The 17,149-nt window shown below is 39.6% G+C and overlaps 1 protein-coding gene across 1 annotated transcript; it reads left to right on the top strand.

Annotated features, from left to right (window-relative positions):
- Window positions 1-1,249: 1,249 nt before the first annotated feature.
- Window positions 1,250-16,923, top strand: CD83 (CD83 molecule; the record flags this gene model as incomplete). The annotated part of the gene is made up of 5 exons (XM_081325386.1): window positions 1,250-1,292; window positions 1,450-1,580; window positions 13,429-13,642; window positions 13,740-13,846; window positions 16,861-16,923. The coding sequence occupies 5 exons, from the start codon at window positions 1,250-1,252 to the stop codon at window positions 16,921-16,923; spliced, it is 558 nt and encodes a 185-aa protein (XP_081181512.1).
- Between the last annotated feature and the right edge of the window lie 226 nt (window positions 16,924-17,149).

Below are 17,149 nucleotides of genomic sequence, written 5' to 3'. Positions count from 1 at the left end.
AGACATGACTCAAGATTGAAATCACAACATTTCTTCATGGACCCCCATGTGACAACATCGCAGCCCCCCCCCCCGAGGTCTGTGGACCACAGGTTGAGAACCACTCCTCTACACAAAAGGGAAAGAGGGGAACGAAAATAAAGAACAACATTAAAACTGAATAGCATGGCAACTGAGAGAGTATCATCAACTTTACAATGTCTTTTGGAGCAGAAAGATTGAATATGTAAAAAAAAGTTTTTTAAAATTTGGAAAACTATCAGCCAGACAAGGAGGAGTGATCAAGCAGGGAATTAGCCTTGAGTCATTACACAGTTGCAAGAGACTTAGGACTGGCATCCATCCCCTAAGTAAGTTCCATGGAACATTATCTGTTTGTTCCCAAGGAAAGGTGAGTAGTCTGGGAGATTCTTGTACTATAGCTAGGAAGCAATAAAGTAGTCAACTTGAACCTTTTACATATGGATCTCGTTGCTTGTGCCTGACATAAGCTTACAAACGAATGGATACATTTCATTCCACAGAATATATGGATGCTCATTTTGCATAGTCTCTGTTTCCTACTTTTAAATGGAGGCCTTTTCCTTACAATGTTTATTGCTAAATTTAAATATTTGAAGGGCAGCTGCATGCTATTTTCAATAGTTGCTGATAGGAGCTAAATAAGAGTCCACCATACCCCTCCTGTATTTTCTCCCTTTTGAATCTACAACTCTGCAAATTCAGGGGGAAAGGGAATTACCATAATAGAATGAGATATTCTTGGTTGTTGTTTTTTTTTTGCTACTTAATAATATTTCAACCATGAAAGTAATTTTGCATGGAACTGCGGGGAAAGAAACATGAGAGCTGGAAAAAAAAACCCTTCTCTAGAATAACCTCAAATAAAAATATTGTCAAACGTTCCAAATGAAGGGTTGGGTGAGTTACTGAGTTAATGGACTTTTCAAGGGGTTATTTGGGGAAAATGTGGAATATTTTTCCAAAATAGGCTTATGGGCCTTGTGATATATAATACTGCTGATGATTGGTTTTTTTTAATTATTAAAAAGAAGACGAAGGCTACCCTGTGGGACTTTCTGCCTGCAGCCTGTGGCCTTTAAAACTTCCCTAATTTGGGGTTGGGGAGGAGGGGAAATCCCCAATAATTTGTTTCCTGTGATCTTTACAGGCTGCTAGACAGCATCTCTTTCACTTCTCATGGCCTTCATCTGAAAAGAACCAAGATCGCCCCTTCTGTTGAGCATTCATGGCATCAATGCGCTGCTATCAGCTTGTCTTCCTAACTCAAAGTAAATAGTTTGCTTTTCAATGTTTTATTGCTCTCTGCCACTTCATACATCTTCAGGATCTTTCTTTATTTTTTTTAAAAAAATATCTTTCCTTTGGAAAATCATTCTAAAGCTGTTCATTTTTAGTGTCTTTTTTCTGGTATGTTTTGTTTTTCAGTCTGGTGTGGGCTTCATGCAGTAGCTGATGTCCCACAAGAAGTTGAGGCAACATGTAATGAAGATGCTTTTCTCCCTTGCAAGGTTTCCCAGGATCTGCAGCTCACAACCGGAACAATCTCCTGGTATAAGGTAAAAATCTTGCAAGTCACTTCCTTGTCATTTCCCACACCTGTCCAGATTCTGTTTTGTGCCTAAATGGATCTATGATGCCATACTGAAAAATATGTTGCCATAATCATATGGATGGCTGCAATTGCTTCTGTTCATGTATTGCATTATTAGCTACATGAGTGTTTATCTGAAAATGGTTAAATCAGGGGTGTCAAACTCAATTTCATTGAGGGCCGCATCAGCATTGCGGTTGCCCTCGGGGGGGTCCGGGTGGGTATGGCAAGGGTGGGCGTGGCCTACTGGCTGGGCATGGCTAGAGTGTGTATGGCCTACTGGGTGGGCGTGGCCAGCTCTACATCGTTCGCATCAAGGGTGCCTATGGGGGCCTGGGCAGGAGTGGGACCGATCTGAGGGTCTCTGGCAGAAGGAAGGTCTCTGGGCCAGGGCCAAGGCAGTGGGGGCTGTTCCCTCACTGTTTCCAGGATGGCTTCGCGGGCCACATGAAACCACTTTGCGGGCCAGATCTGGCCCCCGGGCCTTGTGTTTGACATGTCTGGGTTAAATAATACTCTGATGAGTGGGCATGCATGCATATTAGGAAGAACAACGTCTAATACAGATAGCCCTCTACTTACAGCAGTTCATTTAGTGATCAAAGTTACATTGAAAAATGTGACTTATGACCGTTGTTGCAGCATCCCCACAGTCACGGGATCAAAATTGAGATGCTTGGCCACTGACTCATATTTACGAGGGTTGCAGTGTCCTGGGGTCACGTGGTCCCCTTTTGTGACCTTCTGACGAGCAAAGTCCATGGGGAAGCCAGATTCACTTAACAACCGTGTTACTAACTTAACAACTGCAGTGATTCACTTAACAATTTTGTGGCAAGAAAGGTTGTAAAGTGGGACAAAATTCACTTAACAACTGTCTCACTTAGCAAGAGAAATTTTGGGCACAACTGTGGTCATAAGTTGAGGACTACCTGTATTCTACTAATACAGTTTGCAGGCCGTAATTCCCCACACCTGGGGGTCTGCGGGTTGATGACTAGAGCTTTTGGAGATGAAAACAAAATTATGCTGTGAGATCCTGACATGCAGGGCATGGAATGCATTTGCCTCTTTTTTCTCTATATCGGTTCATAACAGCTGGAATAATACTCCACATTACTCTTCTCTCTCTCTCTCTTGCATTTTTTTTTTAAAATCAGTGAAATTGTTTTAAGAGCAGGCAGCACTGAGCTGCAAAAATGATAGAATGCAGTCAGGCAAGGAAGCAAATAGTATAGAATTAATCACTTAAAAAAACTATTAAGAGTCTAATCAATAAGCAGTGTATTAAGCCCTCTAGGGGGACTATTAAATAATAATTCCAACAAATTGTATGACATTTTGCACTGTAAAGTTCAAACAGCTCTCAGGTTAAGTCACAAGTACGGGATAATTCTGAACCGTGTAGTAAATACAAACAATTAACCTTTGACTTTGCTGCTTAAGAATTACCAGAATAATGTGACTCTGCAGGGTGTACTTGCTCTTTGTGTCAAATTAATGATCACGCTGTAACAAAAACAAGATTTTCCAGCTTGTTGGGTGATACATTGTTAAAAAGTTCCTTTCCTATCTAAAACAACAATAACCCATTAACTAGAAATCATATGTTAAAGGCTCATCCTAAAACTGACTTAAAAAAAAAGTTGGAATTCATCTAAACAAATAACAAAGGATACAAAATCCAAACGAATGAAAATGCTGCAATTTTTCTTTCAGAAATAATAAGATGTATACTGTATATGAGGGACGCGGTGGCTCAGTGGGTTAGGATGCTGAGCTTGTCGATCAGAAGGTCGGCAGTTTGGCGGGTCGAATCCCGAGGGCCGCGTAACAGAGTGAGCGCCTGTTACTCGTCCCAGCTTCTGCCAACCTAGCAGTTCGAAAGCACGTAAAAATGCAAGTAGAAAAATAGGGACCACTACGGTGGGAAGGTAACAGCGTTCCGTGCACCTTTGGCGTCTAGTCATGCCGGCCACATGACCACGGAGACGTCCTCGGACAAGCGCTGGCTCTTTGGCTTTGAAACGGAGATGAGCACCGGCCCCTAGAGTCGGAAACGACTAGCACGCATGTGCGGGGGAACCTTTACCTTTACCTTTACCTATACTGTATATGTACAGGCAGTTATACCTATGAAAGACTTAGAATAGATGTTGTGTTAAATACACATCAACTTACCTAACATATAATAGAGTCACAGTGATCCAGGCTAATTTTCAAAAGGGTAACCATGTTATCAACTAACAACTAAAACAATGCATGTTACAGTATCTGATGCAGCCGGACTGTATCTGTTATCTTTTATGCTGTAATAAATGCAATTATCTTTTAAGTATTCCCCAGATATTCATTGTTTATAATTATTATTCGCCTGTTGTGTTTAAAAACACCAGTGTTTTGTTTTGTTTTGTTTTTTTAAAAAAACCTGTTAGGAAAATTCTTTGCAGTCAAACAAATTGAATTTGTTGTGGTTGTTGAAATCTCCTTTAGCAAACCAAATAATCCCAAAGCATAAACCTTGACAATTTTTCCATATGAAAAAGTTGGATTTAACTGCTCATTTTGCAGAACCATTGCATTAAATTAATCATATATTCAATCTGGCATCGTTTCATGGTATTTTAAAGTTCTCATCCCATTTCCCCAATTACAGCAAATTATAGTAGGTGTTCATCTGTTGACCATGACAGAGTGGAGACCAGTATGTAGACATCTCTTTTCTCTCTGTGTCCTGGTCTTCAGTGTTACAACTATCAGCTTTCCCCAGTCTGGTATTCATGCTAGCTTGATAATTATGGAAATTGGTCTAAGACATCTGAAATGCCCCAGTATGTTGGTCATATTTATTTTCACTGTTGTTACTTCAGCAGATGATTAGTTCATTGCACCTAAAATAATGTTTTCAAATTAAGTTGGGATATGATTCACAGTAGATGGGAAAGTGGCATCTTCTTGTCTCTTTTCAGACCCTAGATACACCCTCAGTCACTCACAAATTCTTTGAACCTGACCCACAATCACCCTTCCTAGAGACATTGAAATACTGCTGAAACACAACACTGCTACCTATATGGCTCAGTGTGTGCATTTCTTTGGGACTACCTTTCCTAAGTAGTCCTACTAACCAGTTGGGAAGCTTGGTGAGAGTCTTCACCTACCAGATTAAAAGGGAGAAGTGGTCCCTCAGGCTCACTTTTTGCAGCAGCCCTTGTTTTGGAATTGTTCCCCGTGAGGCAAGAACGACCTCATGACTTTCCAGAAACAGTTGAAAATATGGTTCTTCCAGAATGTCTTCGCGATTAATAAGAATTAGCAGCATCATACTCGATACATTTCAGCTTGACAGAGTTTGTGCAGAATATCTCCTGAGCCAACAAGGAGAATGCACAGAAGAAGTGGTACTGAGAGTAGTCAGGTTTTGCACAGCAACCACACTGATACACCGAGGTGTGTAAAAAAAGGAAAAAAACTTTACTTTTAGGAGTGTTGTTGTTGTTAGTTGCGAAGTCGTGTCCGACCCATAATGACCCTATGGACAACGTTCCTCCAGGCCTTCCTGTCCTCTACCATCTTCTGGAGTCCATTTAAGCTCACACCTACTGCTTCAGTGACTCCATCCAGCCACCTCATTCTCTATCGTCCCCTTCTTCTATTGCCCTCAATCTTTCCCAGCATTAGGCTCTTCTCCAGTGAGTCCTTCCTTCTCATTAGATGGCCAAAGTATTTGAGTTTTAGCTTCAGGATCTGGCCTTCTAAAGAGCAGTCAGGGTTGATCTCCTCTAGGACTGACCAGTTTGATCGCCTTGCAGTCCAAGGGACTCGCAGGAGTCTTCTCCAGCACCATAGTTCAAAGGCTTCAATTCTTTGGCGCTCAGCCTTTCTTATGGTCCAGCTTTCACTGCCATACATTGCAACTGGGAAAACCATAGCCTTGACTATACGCACTTTTGTTGACAGGGTGATGTCTCTGCTTTTTAGTGTGCTGTCTAGATTTGCCATGGCTTTCCTCCCCAGGAGCAAGCGTCTTTTAATTTCTTGGCTACAGTCCCCATCTGCAGTGATCTTGGAGCCCAGGAAAATAAAATCTGTCACTACCTCCATTTCTTCCTCATCTATTTGCCAGGAATTGAGAGGGCCAGATGCCATGATCTTGGTTTTCTTAATGTTTAGTTTCAACCCAAGTTTTGCACTCTCCTTCTTCACTCGCAACAAGAGGCTCTTTAGTTCCTCTTCACTTTCTGCCATTAGAGTGGTATCATCTGCATATCTTAGGTTGTTGATGTTTCTTCCGGCAATCTTAATTCCAACTTTTGATTCATCTAGCCCTGCCTTTCTCATGATGTGCTCTGCATATAAATTAAATAGGCAAGGCGACAGTATACAGCCTTGCCAGACTCCTTTCCCAATTTTGAACCAATCAGTGGTTCCGTGTCCAGTTCTCACTGTTGCTTCTTGGCCTGCATATAGGTTTCTCAAGAGACAAATAAGATGGTCTGGTATGCTCATCTCTTTAAGGACTTGCCACAGTTTGTTATGATCCACACAATCAAAGGCTTTAGCATAGTCAATGAAGCAGAAGTAGATGTTTTTCTGGAACTCTCTAGCTTTCTCCATGATCCAGCGTATGTTAGCAATTTGATCTCTAGTTCCTCTGCCTCTTCGAAATCCTGCCTGTACTTCTGGTAGTTCTCGATCCACATACTGCTGGAGTCTAGCTTGTAGAATTTTAAGCATAACTTTACTAGCATGAGAAATGAGTGCAATGGTGCGATAGTTTGAACATTCTTTGGCACTGCCTTTCTTTGGAATTGGAATGTAAACTGATCCTTTCCAATCCTGTGGCCACTGTTGAGTTTTCTAAATTTGCTGGCAAATTGAGTGTATAGCACTTTTACTGCATCGTCTTTTAAGATTTTGAATAGCTCAGCTGGAATACTGTCACCTCCACTAGCTTTGTTGTTGCTCAGCTTTTCTAAGGCCCACTTCACTTCACATTCTAGGATGTCTGGCTCGAGGTCAGTGACCACCTCATTGTGATTGTCAGGGATCTTAAGCTCATTCCTGTATAGTTCTTCTGTGTAATTTTGCCACCTCTTCTTAATCTCTTCTGCCTCTGTTAGGTCCCTGCCATTTTGGTCCTTTATCATGCCCATTTTTGCATGAAACGTTCCTTTCATCTCTCCAATTTTCTTGAAAAGATCTCTGGTCCTCCCTATTCTATTGTTTTCTTCTATTTCTTTGCATTGTTCATTTAAGAAGGCATTCTTATCTCTTCTAGCTATTCTTTGGAATTCTGCATTTAATCAGGCATATCTTTCTTTTTCTCCCTTGCCTTTCGCTTCCCTCCTTTCCTCAGCTGTTTGCAAAGCTTCCTCAGACAGCCATTTTGCTTTCTTGCATTTCTTTTTCTTTGGGATGGTTTTGGTTGTTACCTGTTGTACAATGTTGCGAACCTCTGTCCATAGTTCTTCAGGCACTCTGTCTATCAGATCTAATTCCTTAAATCTATTTGTCACCTCTACTGTATATTGAACAGGGATATGATTTAATTCATACCTGACTGGCCTAGCGCTTTTCCCTACTTTCTTTAATTTAAGCCTAAACTTTGCAACAAGAAGCTCATGGTCTGAGCCACAGTCAGCTCCTGGTCTTGTTTTTACTGACTGTGTAGAGCTTCTCCATCTTTGGCTGCAGAGCATATAGTCAATCTGATTTCTGTGTTGACCGTCTGGTGATGTCCATGTGTAAAGCCGTCTCTTGGGTTGTTGGAAAAGAGTGTTTGCTATGACCATCGTATTCTCTTGACAGAATTCTATCAGCCTGTGCCCTGCTTCATTTTGTACTCCAAGGCCAAACTTGCCTGTTATTCCAGTTATCTTTTGGCTTCCTACTTTAGCATTCCAATCCCCCATGACAATAAGGACATCATTTTTGGGTGTTAGTTCTATAAGGTGCTGTAGGGCTTCATAGAACCAGTCAATTTCATCCTCTTCAGCACCGGTGGTTGGGGCATAGACTTGGACTACTGTGATATTGAATGGTTTGCCTTGGATTCGAACTGAGATCATTCTGTCATTTTGAGGATTGTATCCCAGTATTGTTTTTCCTACTTTTTTATTGACTATGAAGGCTACTCCATTTCTTCTGAGGGATTCTTGCCCGCAGTAGTATAACTGATGGTCATCAGAATTAAATTCACCCATTCCTGTCCATTTTAGTTCGCTGATACCTAAGATGTCGATGTTTAGTCTTGTCATCTCTTGTTTGACCACGTCCAGCTTTCCTTGATTCATGGATCTTACATTCCAGGTTCCTATGGAGAAAAAATCTTTACAGCATCGGACTTTCCTTTCACCACCAGACATATCCACAGCTGAGCGTCCTTTCGGCTTTGGCCCAGTCGCTTCATTCTTTCTGGTGCTACTAGTACTAGCCCTCTGCTCTTCCCCAGTAGCATATTGGATGCCTTCCGACCTGAGGGGCTCATCTTCCAGCGTCATATCGTTTTGCCTTTTGGTACTGTCCATAGGGTTTTCATGGCAAAGATACTGGAGTGGTTTGCCATTTCCTTCTCCAGTGGATCACATTTTGTCAGAACTCTCTGCTATGACCTTTCCGTCTTGGGTGGCCCTGCACGGCATAGCTCATAGCTTCATTGAATTACGCAAGCCCATTCGCCACGACAAGGCAGTAATCCATGAAGGGGACTTTTAGGAGTAGCACAAGTCAAGAATAAACAGTCCAGGTCATACACGGGTACAGAGAAGATATCAACAGTTCAAGAGTTATCCAATACAAAGTCATCTTACCAGTTCCAATGTCAAAAACACAGTTCTTCGGGTTTAGCAAACAGTAGCAAAACCACAATCAACAATAATCAGCAAACAACGTAACAAAGTAACTAACACAGAGAGAGAGAAGCTATGTCTCTAGCTCCCTCTTATGGCCGTTGAAAGAACACAGCGTTGGCCAATCATTACACATTTAAAGGGATACAATACATTACAAATCATGGCTTATATATTGCCAACCCAACCAGTTAGGCTGTAATCATATGACTAACACAGCTTATTATACTTGTTATTTATTAGATGTACTGTAGAGCCCACCTTTATAATTCAAGGCAACACATATTTGCAACCACAATAATTAGATGTGGATTTACTATATTTAGTTTGCATTGTGGTTCATATGTAAATTCGAAAACCTGCCTAAAGTGGGTTTGGTGTTAGGTGGTACACAAATCCCATCCAATAAACAAACATGAACTCACCTAGTCAGTTTCCACCACTCAGTCTGCTTAAATCTGAGTCCATTTATTTATATGCATTTATCTGATGGTTTGCAAAGAAATGCTACAGTGTAGAAACGAAAGTTATGTGAGAGAAGCTCAGTTGTGAAAAATGTAAACAAAAGCATCACAATCTTCTAAAAGCTTTCCAATTACGTTAGCTCCTTGGTGGAACGCTAATACGGCAGCGGTTTAGTCCCTGGGTGCTTTTCCAATAGCTGTATCATGGTTCCATGTTTTTGTGGAGATTGGATCAATGGCAGGGTGAGTTAAGTTCTAAATATATAGGAAGAGACAAATTCCAGGAACCAAATATTGAATCCTTTGCAGGAATTGTGTGGGAGGGATGGAGAGGAGAAGGAGAAGAGAAAGTAATGACTGGGAGATGAGTAAGACAAGAGTCCCTACTAATGGAAAAAACATCTGCAGATCTGCAATTCAAAGAAACACGTGAACTTTCCTGTGATTCAAATAACCAGAAGAGAGTCAGAATAAATTAGTTAAGCTCTCCAAAACAGATAATATTGGGAGATGTATATTCTAAAAACTTGCTTAAATTTGATAATCTGGAATGTTTTCCCTCTCCTTCTCCTTCTCCCCTCCACCCCTCCCACCCAATCCTGCAAAGGTGTAAAAGGTGATGTATATTATCTCAGCCATGGAATGGAACTTACCCCAAAGTCAGTGAAATGGCTGTTTTCCCACCTCTGTAAACAGCAGCCAGTAGTGTAAAGTTCAGGTTAGTGAATTCATCTCATAATGACCTCATAAGCAGGTGGTTACAGCAAATCAGTAGGAGAGTGAGGGCATCTCCATGAACTTCATGGAGTGTACGACTATGGAGATTCTCAGTCATCCAGGTCATGGTTGTCCCAAAGATGCTTTTTCAAGAGGCAACTGGAGTTCCTTGTTTTTCTTTTGAAAACGTTTTGCTTCTCATCCAAAAGGCTTCTTCAGCTCTGACTGGATGGTGGGTTGTCTAAAATGTGGATTTTGGTGTCTTCGAAAGAGTGGCCTTTGTCTTTTAAATGCAGATGGACTGCTGAATCTTGTCCTGATGGGTTTGTTCTCCTATGTTGTGCCATGAGTTTATGAAGTGGTTGTTTTGTTTCCTCAATGTGCACATCTCCACATGGCTCACTGCATTGTGCTGCATATACCAGATTGCTTAGTTTATGTCAGGGTGTTTTATCCTTGGAGTGGACAAACTTCTGCCTTAGTGTATTCTTGGGTTTAAAGTATGCATGTGTGTTGTGTTGGCTGAAGATCCTGCTGAGTGTAGGAGGATATTCATGGAGCGTAGGATTGTCTTCCTAGACATTATGCCCAAATGGTTTCTTATTTCAGATTAAGTGACCGAAAAAATAAAGTATCAGGATGGGAATATTGAAATGAGGCACTCTGGATCAGCAGGAGAAATAATTTGTTTGCATTCTGTCTAGCTGGCTTCTGAAAAATTGATTGATGACATAGACAAGTGATGGTTCTGTGCAACTTATTGAACTGGATATTGAACAATATTAGGACTGATAATAAATATACATTTAATAGCGGCAATTTTTCATGGCAGAATGTTTGGCTGTCAATACTTTAGCTATAGTGGGATGTATTGTAAAATTTTGTAATTTGTTAAAACTAATTATTTTTCTTGATTATAATTATTAAATATTAATATGGTTTATATACAAACAGTTTAGGTTCTTTTTCTCCCTAGGGACCTCACAGAAATTTATCAGAGAAAAATTTTAACCATTTTATAAGACTCCTCATAAATCCTAAAGGATAACAAAAATACAAAAAACACTTTTTCTTTTAAAAAGCCATTTTATACTCTGTGAATTTTTAGTATACTATTCTTTTACATACACACACATATACACACACACATAGAACATATCTCAGAGAAGAAGAAGAAAAACCCCAGCACCTAAAAGTTATAATATAGAAAGAGTGGATATAATACAGTTTCTAATGAACAATTTCAGCATATAAAAAAAAACAAAAACAGCTTTTCCTTGTAAAAAATCTAGGCAAAAATGAATCATCCTGTCAAACCAAGATATGACCACTAGATGTCCCCACAGGCAAATGTTATTAAATAGCTTTGAAAGAATTTATCCTAAAAGGAAAAAAATAAGTGTATTGCATTTATATTTTTGAAGAATTTTTGCTGTAAGGGACACTTGCCTTATGTCACTTTTTTTTGGTCGGTCATTTTTTTACAATGGTACAGTAGTACCAGTTTGCATATGTTACCTGTATAACTTGTTTCCTGTATACAGTGGATTTAGCAGATTACCAAAGCAGATTATTTAATCATTACAATAGGCTTCCTATCTTAAAGTTTACTTGTCTAATTCTAATATGGCTTTTTTGCCCCTGCTTCATCTGAGCCACCCCATTCTTTCACCAGGACTATCCAAATGGATAGTATAAAATGTATTAAAAATTGATCAAATTGGAGCCAGACTTAGATGAAACAACACCACAGGCACAAAGCATTTCAGGCAGGTGCCCCTCATTCTTGCTCACTGCTCATTCTCATAATCAGCAATAACATCAATTTAAAGCTGCATTAGCAGCAATAAACAGCTCCACTCCAGGAGTCTGTGGTGACTTGAAAGCAGCTCTGGGGTCTGTCTGATTCTACAATGTCAGCAGAGTTGGAAGTTGAATCTTTTATTTCCAGCTGAAATTACAGCAAAACTATAGTTTGCTTTTGCAACACTTTGAACCTTTCCCCTCTTGCATTGATTGATCCATGGTAAAAAATTGTTTTGGCAATATTTTTTGCTTTTGACATGCTATTTTCCAACTGCTTGAGATAGCACAATATAGAAATATAAGTTGCTCTGTCTATGGAGCTGGTCTCTAATCAGTGCGTGATATCCTTCTGAAACTTTAATAATGGCAAGTGAAGGTCCAGTAATTGGTGAATTTCCTTCACTGCAGGAAAAGCTTTCACTCTACCCTGGGTGAACTTTAAGGTGGCAGATTTAGCCATTGACAGAACCCCTGATTTCTAAGAACTGCTGTAGCAATCTGTTGAATGCTGTATTTTGCTTTATAAAGGGCCTTTTTTAAACAATATAGCAGATAAACCTGGGAGGCCAGGATCTCTGTGCAGTGAGTTGCCTGTCACACCATGAAGAATTATACAGGAATCTGATTCTGAGGTTGCAGTATAGAGACCCATAGCTATCACTAAAGCAACAAGTGCTAGGGGAAGTGACACACCAGGATTTCTTTAAAGAAACCTGTCTGTCTAAAACAATCTTCCTATGATGGCTTCCTCTACAAATCTTGCTGTGCTGCTCCTGTCTTTGTATCATGACGTTTTAGTAGCACAAACCAAAATGGCCATGAGCCACATTCACTGGCTAAGGGACAAAGGCCATTCATAAAGAAGAACCCCACATCAGATCAAGAAAATCTGAAATAAAACAGCTCTGGCTATGGGCTGTAGATTGATTGACTGATATATTGAAATTTAGATGAGAGGAAAGCTGTGTTATATAGATCAGGGGTCTCCACCCTATGGCACCTCTCCATGGCCTGTTAGGAACTGGGCCTACAGCTGGAAGAGAGTGGCGAGCGAGCAAACGAAACCAAACCGACTTCCATGAAACTGGTCCCTGGTGCCAGAAAGGTTGGGGACCACTGATATAGATCCATCCTTGATTAACGAAATCAAAGTATAGGACATATGTGGTTGTATTCTCAGCTCCCTTTGTGACTTTTATCTGTTGTTTTTTTTTAAACTTTATTCTACTTGGGTTATGACAGAATAGGATATAGGAAGAGAGGTATAGGAAAGAGCATAAAGTTGCAGTCAGACCTATCCCATTTCTGCAGCATGGCTATGATAGGTAGGTGCAGGGCTTTTTTTCTCATAGAACGCTCAGAACGGAGTTCCGGCACCTTTTTTGGATGGAACCTTGTAGGGTAGGCAAGGCAGGTTGTATGACCTGTGTGAGTTCCGGCACCTTTTTCTTTTACAAAAAAAGCACTGGGTAGGTGTTTTCCCACAGGCTAATAACATTCAGAAGGAGGAAGACAGCAAAAGCATTGAAATCTACCCATTACTTTCTTTCATCTGGCCCTTGTACTTCAGATGCTCAGGCTGGTGGCACGGAAAAGTCAGCTTGGTACTCTTTCTGAGGATGTGAAGAAGTGGTATTGGTATAATTAGAGGTACAAACCAGAAATTTTTAATGTTAATTGAGAATTAATATAGGTGACCGATGCTGCTGAAGTTTAAGATAGATGAGATTTTAAAGGCAAATCTTCAAACTGTAGCACAACTAAACCCTGTAATATGATGTTTAAATTAATGTTTAAATTTAAATTAAAGTCTGGAGCCTTCTGGATGGTTGCTGGAATTCTGGGTGTTGCAGTCCAAACACCTAGGAAGGGCAGCAGAGTGGGAAGGCTGCTGTAATGGTTTAGCACTGGCGTAGAAATACTTTCACATAGTTGCAATCAAAACTCTCTATGTTAATTTGTCATTATTTTATAGATTGATGAAAACAACAAAGGACTGAAGGATGTGGAATATAATAAAGAACATGCATATTCAAGAGGATTTAACGACTCCTTAGAGATTTCTAACAGCACCTGGCATTTTCTGAAGATTAAACATGCTACACACTTCAGTAGTGGAACTTATAAATGTATCTTACTGGCACCAGTCAGAAAATACAACCAAAGTACAGTTACACTCAGAGTAATAGGTATGGTATACTTGTTTGCCAATCTCTCTCTTTTTCTTTTCTTGCAGTTGGAACTTTCAAAGTACTTTAATGCAAAGATTATTGTTTTGCCTTGCAGGCTGTCCTGAGGAATTGCGAAATCTGAAACTCAAAAAGTACACAACAGAACTTGTCTTGTTGAGCTGTATTGGGAGCTTCTATTTGTTACTTATCATCCTTACTTGTGTAAGTGTTTTCCACTTCATTCTACTATAGGATTCTATTTACTGGCATTCCTGCATAACAAGAAAATGCAGATATATTGGCACGTTCACTTTCTCCTGTTTATTACCTCGCTTCACTCCCAGTCCTCCAGGATTTAGAGGATTAATTTCTGAAGGAAGTTTCTAGCATGATTGTGGAGCCTGATTATGTTGTTCAGTGAAGAAATATTGGTTGTAAGGAAGACATACACAAACACAGGACATTGGAAGTTCATTGACCAAGATGTTAAGCTTCTGTGCAGGGCAAAGGGGGGGGGGGAGAGACATGATTGCAGATAACGATCTGTTTTATATGGAGCTGAAATGGTCAAGCTAATCACAGAAGGGTGAAAAATACCTTCAAGGAAATAGACTGCCTGCATAAGCAGTGAAGTGCAGCTGAGGTTCCTGATGTATTAACAGTGTCAATAACACTGAAAATTACAGTAGTGGCCAAAATTGTGGAAACTATTTGGGAAAGGTGTACAGTAGAAATGCCACCTTTGGTTAAGTTTCCACCAATTTTTCTTCTAATTTCTTTATAACTGTAGCCTTGTTCTTTAACAATACAAGTTTACATCGCTTTCTGGGCAACCAGTCAACTCTTTACACCATTACTTTAATTTTATTACATTTTACAAGCTCACTAAATGAAAGGGAAAAAAAAAACCCCAACCAACTTGATAGCAATCACATAACACACTGACAAATGTCCTCCTCTCAGCTTCAGTACATGACACCCATAACTGAATCCTACTGTGATCTGATTGGCTCATTGCCAGAACAAGATGACACCTGATTGGCTCTCTAAACACTCATGCTCATTGGCTACAATCAGATGAAGGAAAGCTACCTAATATCAACCTAAGCAAGTTGTGCTTCCTTTTCTGGTTATTTTGCTATAACCTTTCATAGAATACAGTACAGATAATTGAACAAATTATGTTGCATTACATTCTTGATTAAATTATCTTTCCATTGATATATAATTTTATGGTACTACTCCCCCCCAAAAACAGTGGTGTTATTAGCCATCAAACTTCAAAAATACACTTTCCCCAAAAGGTTTCCACAATTTTGGCCACTACTGTACACAGGGCACAATACTTTGGGCTATAAAATACATTGAGTTAGGGCAGGGGTAGGCAACCTTGGCTCTTTAATGACTTGTGGACTTCAACTCCCAGAAATCCTGAGACAGCCACGCTGGCTCAGGAATTCTGGGAGTTGAAGTCCACGAGTCATAAAAGAGCCAAGGTTGCCTACCCCTGAGTTAGGGGAACAGTTTCTGCCTAGTGAAAATTGCCAATAACAAAGCTATTCTGGTCATGGAGTAAACACACACACACACACACACACACACACACACACACACACACACACACACACACACACACGGAAAGCCTTTATGGGTTCCTAATCAATTTTCTTCAGCAAGGGGTTGCCATTTCTTTCTTGCTAGGCCTGAGACAAAGTGATTGGCCCAAAGTCACCTAGTTGACTCTCATTGCCTAAGGCAGAACTAGAGCTCCCAGTCTCCCAGTTTCTAGCCTGAGGCATTACTTCTATACCAAACTGGCTGTCGTGTGTAATTTTTGCCTTTGCTTCATTATCATGTTCGTTGGCATAAATCAAACATTATCTGCCGAGGAGATAATTTCAATATAAGATTTGGCTTGATAAATGGTGAAGGAAATTGCTTAATTGAAACACAGGAAAACAGAACAGAAAAATATTTTTTTTGCTTTCTTGCCTGAAAATAATTGAGATTATTTCTATGGGAATTATTTGTTTCTCCAGTTTTTTTTTAAAAAAACAACACCTAAACTTTATTCGAGCTAGAAATGTAATGGGATTTCTAAATTGAAGAAAGCTGAGACTTATGCTAGAAATGACTAGTTCAAGAAAAAAAATGGTAGGGTAGATTTCTTCTGTTAATAAACCCTTTCCTGCACAAAATTAACTTACATTAGGTAGATTTCCAACTGCTTACATTTCAAAAAAGGACATTTAAGACTTTTATTCATTTATTATTTACATTGCCTGCAGACCATTTGTTAAATTTAATAGACATGGTCTACAACAATGATTGGACCCAATAAGATATCAATATTGTTTCAGAAATGAGGATAGTGACATCTAATCCTGGACCAACATATTCACCCTTATGATAACTCCCCTTTATGAGATGCCTTTCAGATAAATAGACAGGATTGTATATAGGCTTATAAAACAAAAAAAACAACATGAGAGAAGAAGAGGAAACCCACGGAGGGGTGTTTTTTTGGGTTTTCAGATTACTCTTTAAGAATAACATGGTATAATCAGGCCATAGATGACACAACTCGAACTATTAACTTGTGACATACAGTAAGCCTACATGTAGTGAAGATTACTAGCTTAGAGAACTTCCAAATAATGAAGCCTGACTGTCAAGGGCTGGGAAAATCAGGAAATTCAGGCAGTTCAACTGAATATAAAGGTTTATTGAAAGCTTAAGATATCTACAGGAATCTGAACTACACATGGTCAAAGCAAATTAAATATGAAATTGATATCAATCAATGGAATTCAAGGTGGGCTGGACTTAGATTTCTTGTGAGTGCAAAGAGACTCCAGACTGATGACGTGCTTGACTCTTCCCTCAGGCTGAGGCTGGCCATCTCCTACACTACAAGTCAAAACCTCCTTCACCTTTCTTCCTTCTTTTCCCTTGTAATATATATTTTTTTCAATGAAATTAGGGAATGGGAAGCTTCTAAATTAGTCACTAACTGAGATATTTGAACTCAAGGTTAACATTTTTGCATCTTTGTTTTGGAATGGGCAAATATTTTTTAAACATACGATTTTACCTTTAGAGATTAAGGGTTTAATATAAGTTAAGGGATTAAGTTATAAATGCTAATAACTTATGACTTGCTTCTAAATTTATTTAAATTTATGTTTCACGAGCTTTGGACAGTTTGCTTCACATACGGTATTTTCTTTTTTCAGACATGCTTAAGAGAGAGAAGATCTGATCATCATAGATCTGAAAAGCAATCTCTACCTTTATAGTACCAGTTGAAAGAATGGTTTCTATTACCCAATATTGAACAACATTGGTAAAGACAATCTTATCAGTTAATTTGGTGGTGCTATCAGGGCTCTTTCCTGCTGATTTGGTGGTGCTACAAGAAGCTCATCAATAGTACTATCTCATCAAATAGCTATTGTCACAATACTGTAGATGAAGGATATGAAGTGCATAATTGCCTTAGTCTGGTACTCTTTAGGTTGGAAC

The sequence above is a fragment of the Vipera berus genome, assembly GCF_964194415.1.
Source record: "Vipera berus genome assembly, chromosome: 3".
Classification (NCBI taxonomy): Eukaryota; Metazoa; Chordata; class Lepidosauria; order Squamata; family Viperidae; genus Vipera; species Vipera berus.
This window is presented reverse-complemented; position numbering and strand designations above follow the sequence as displayed.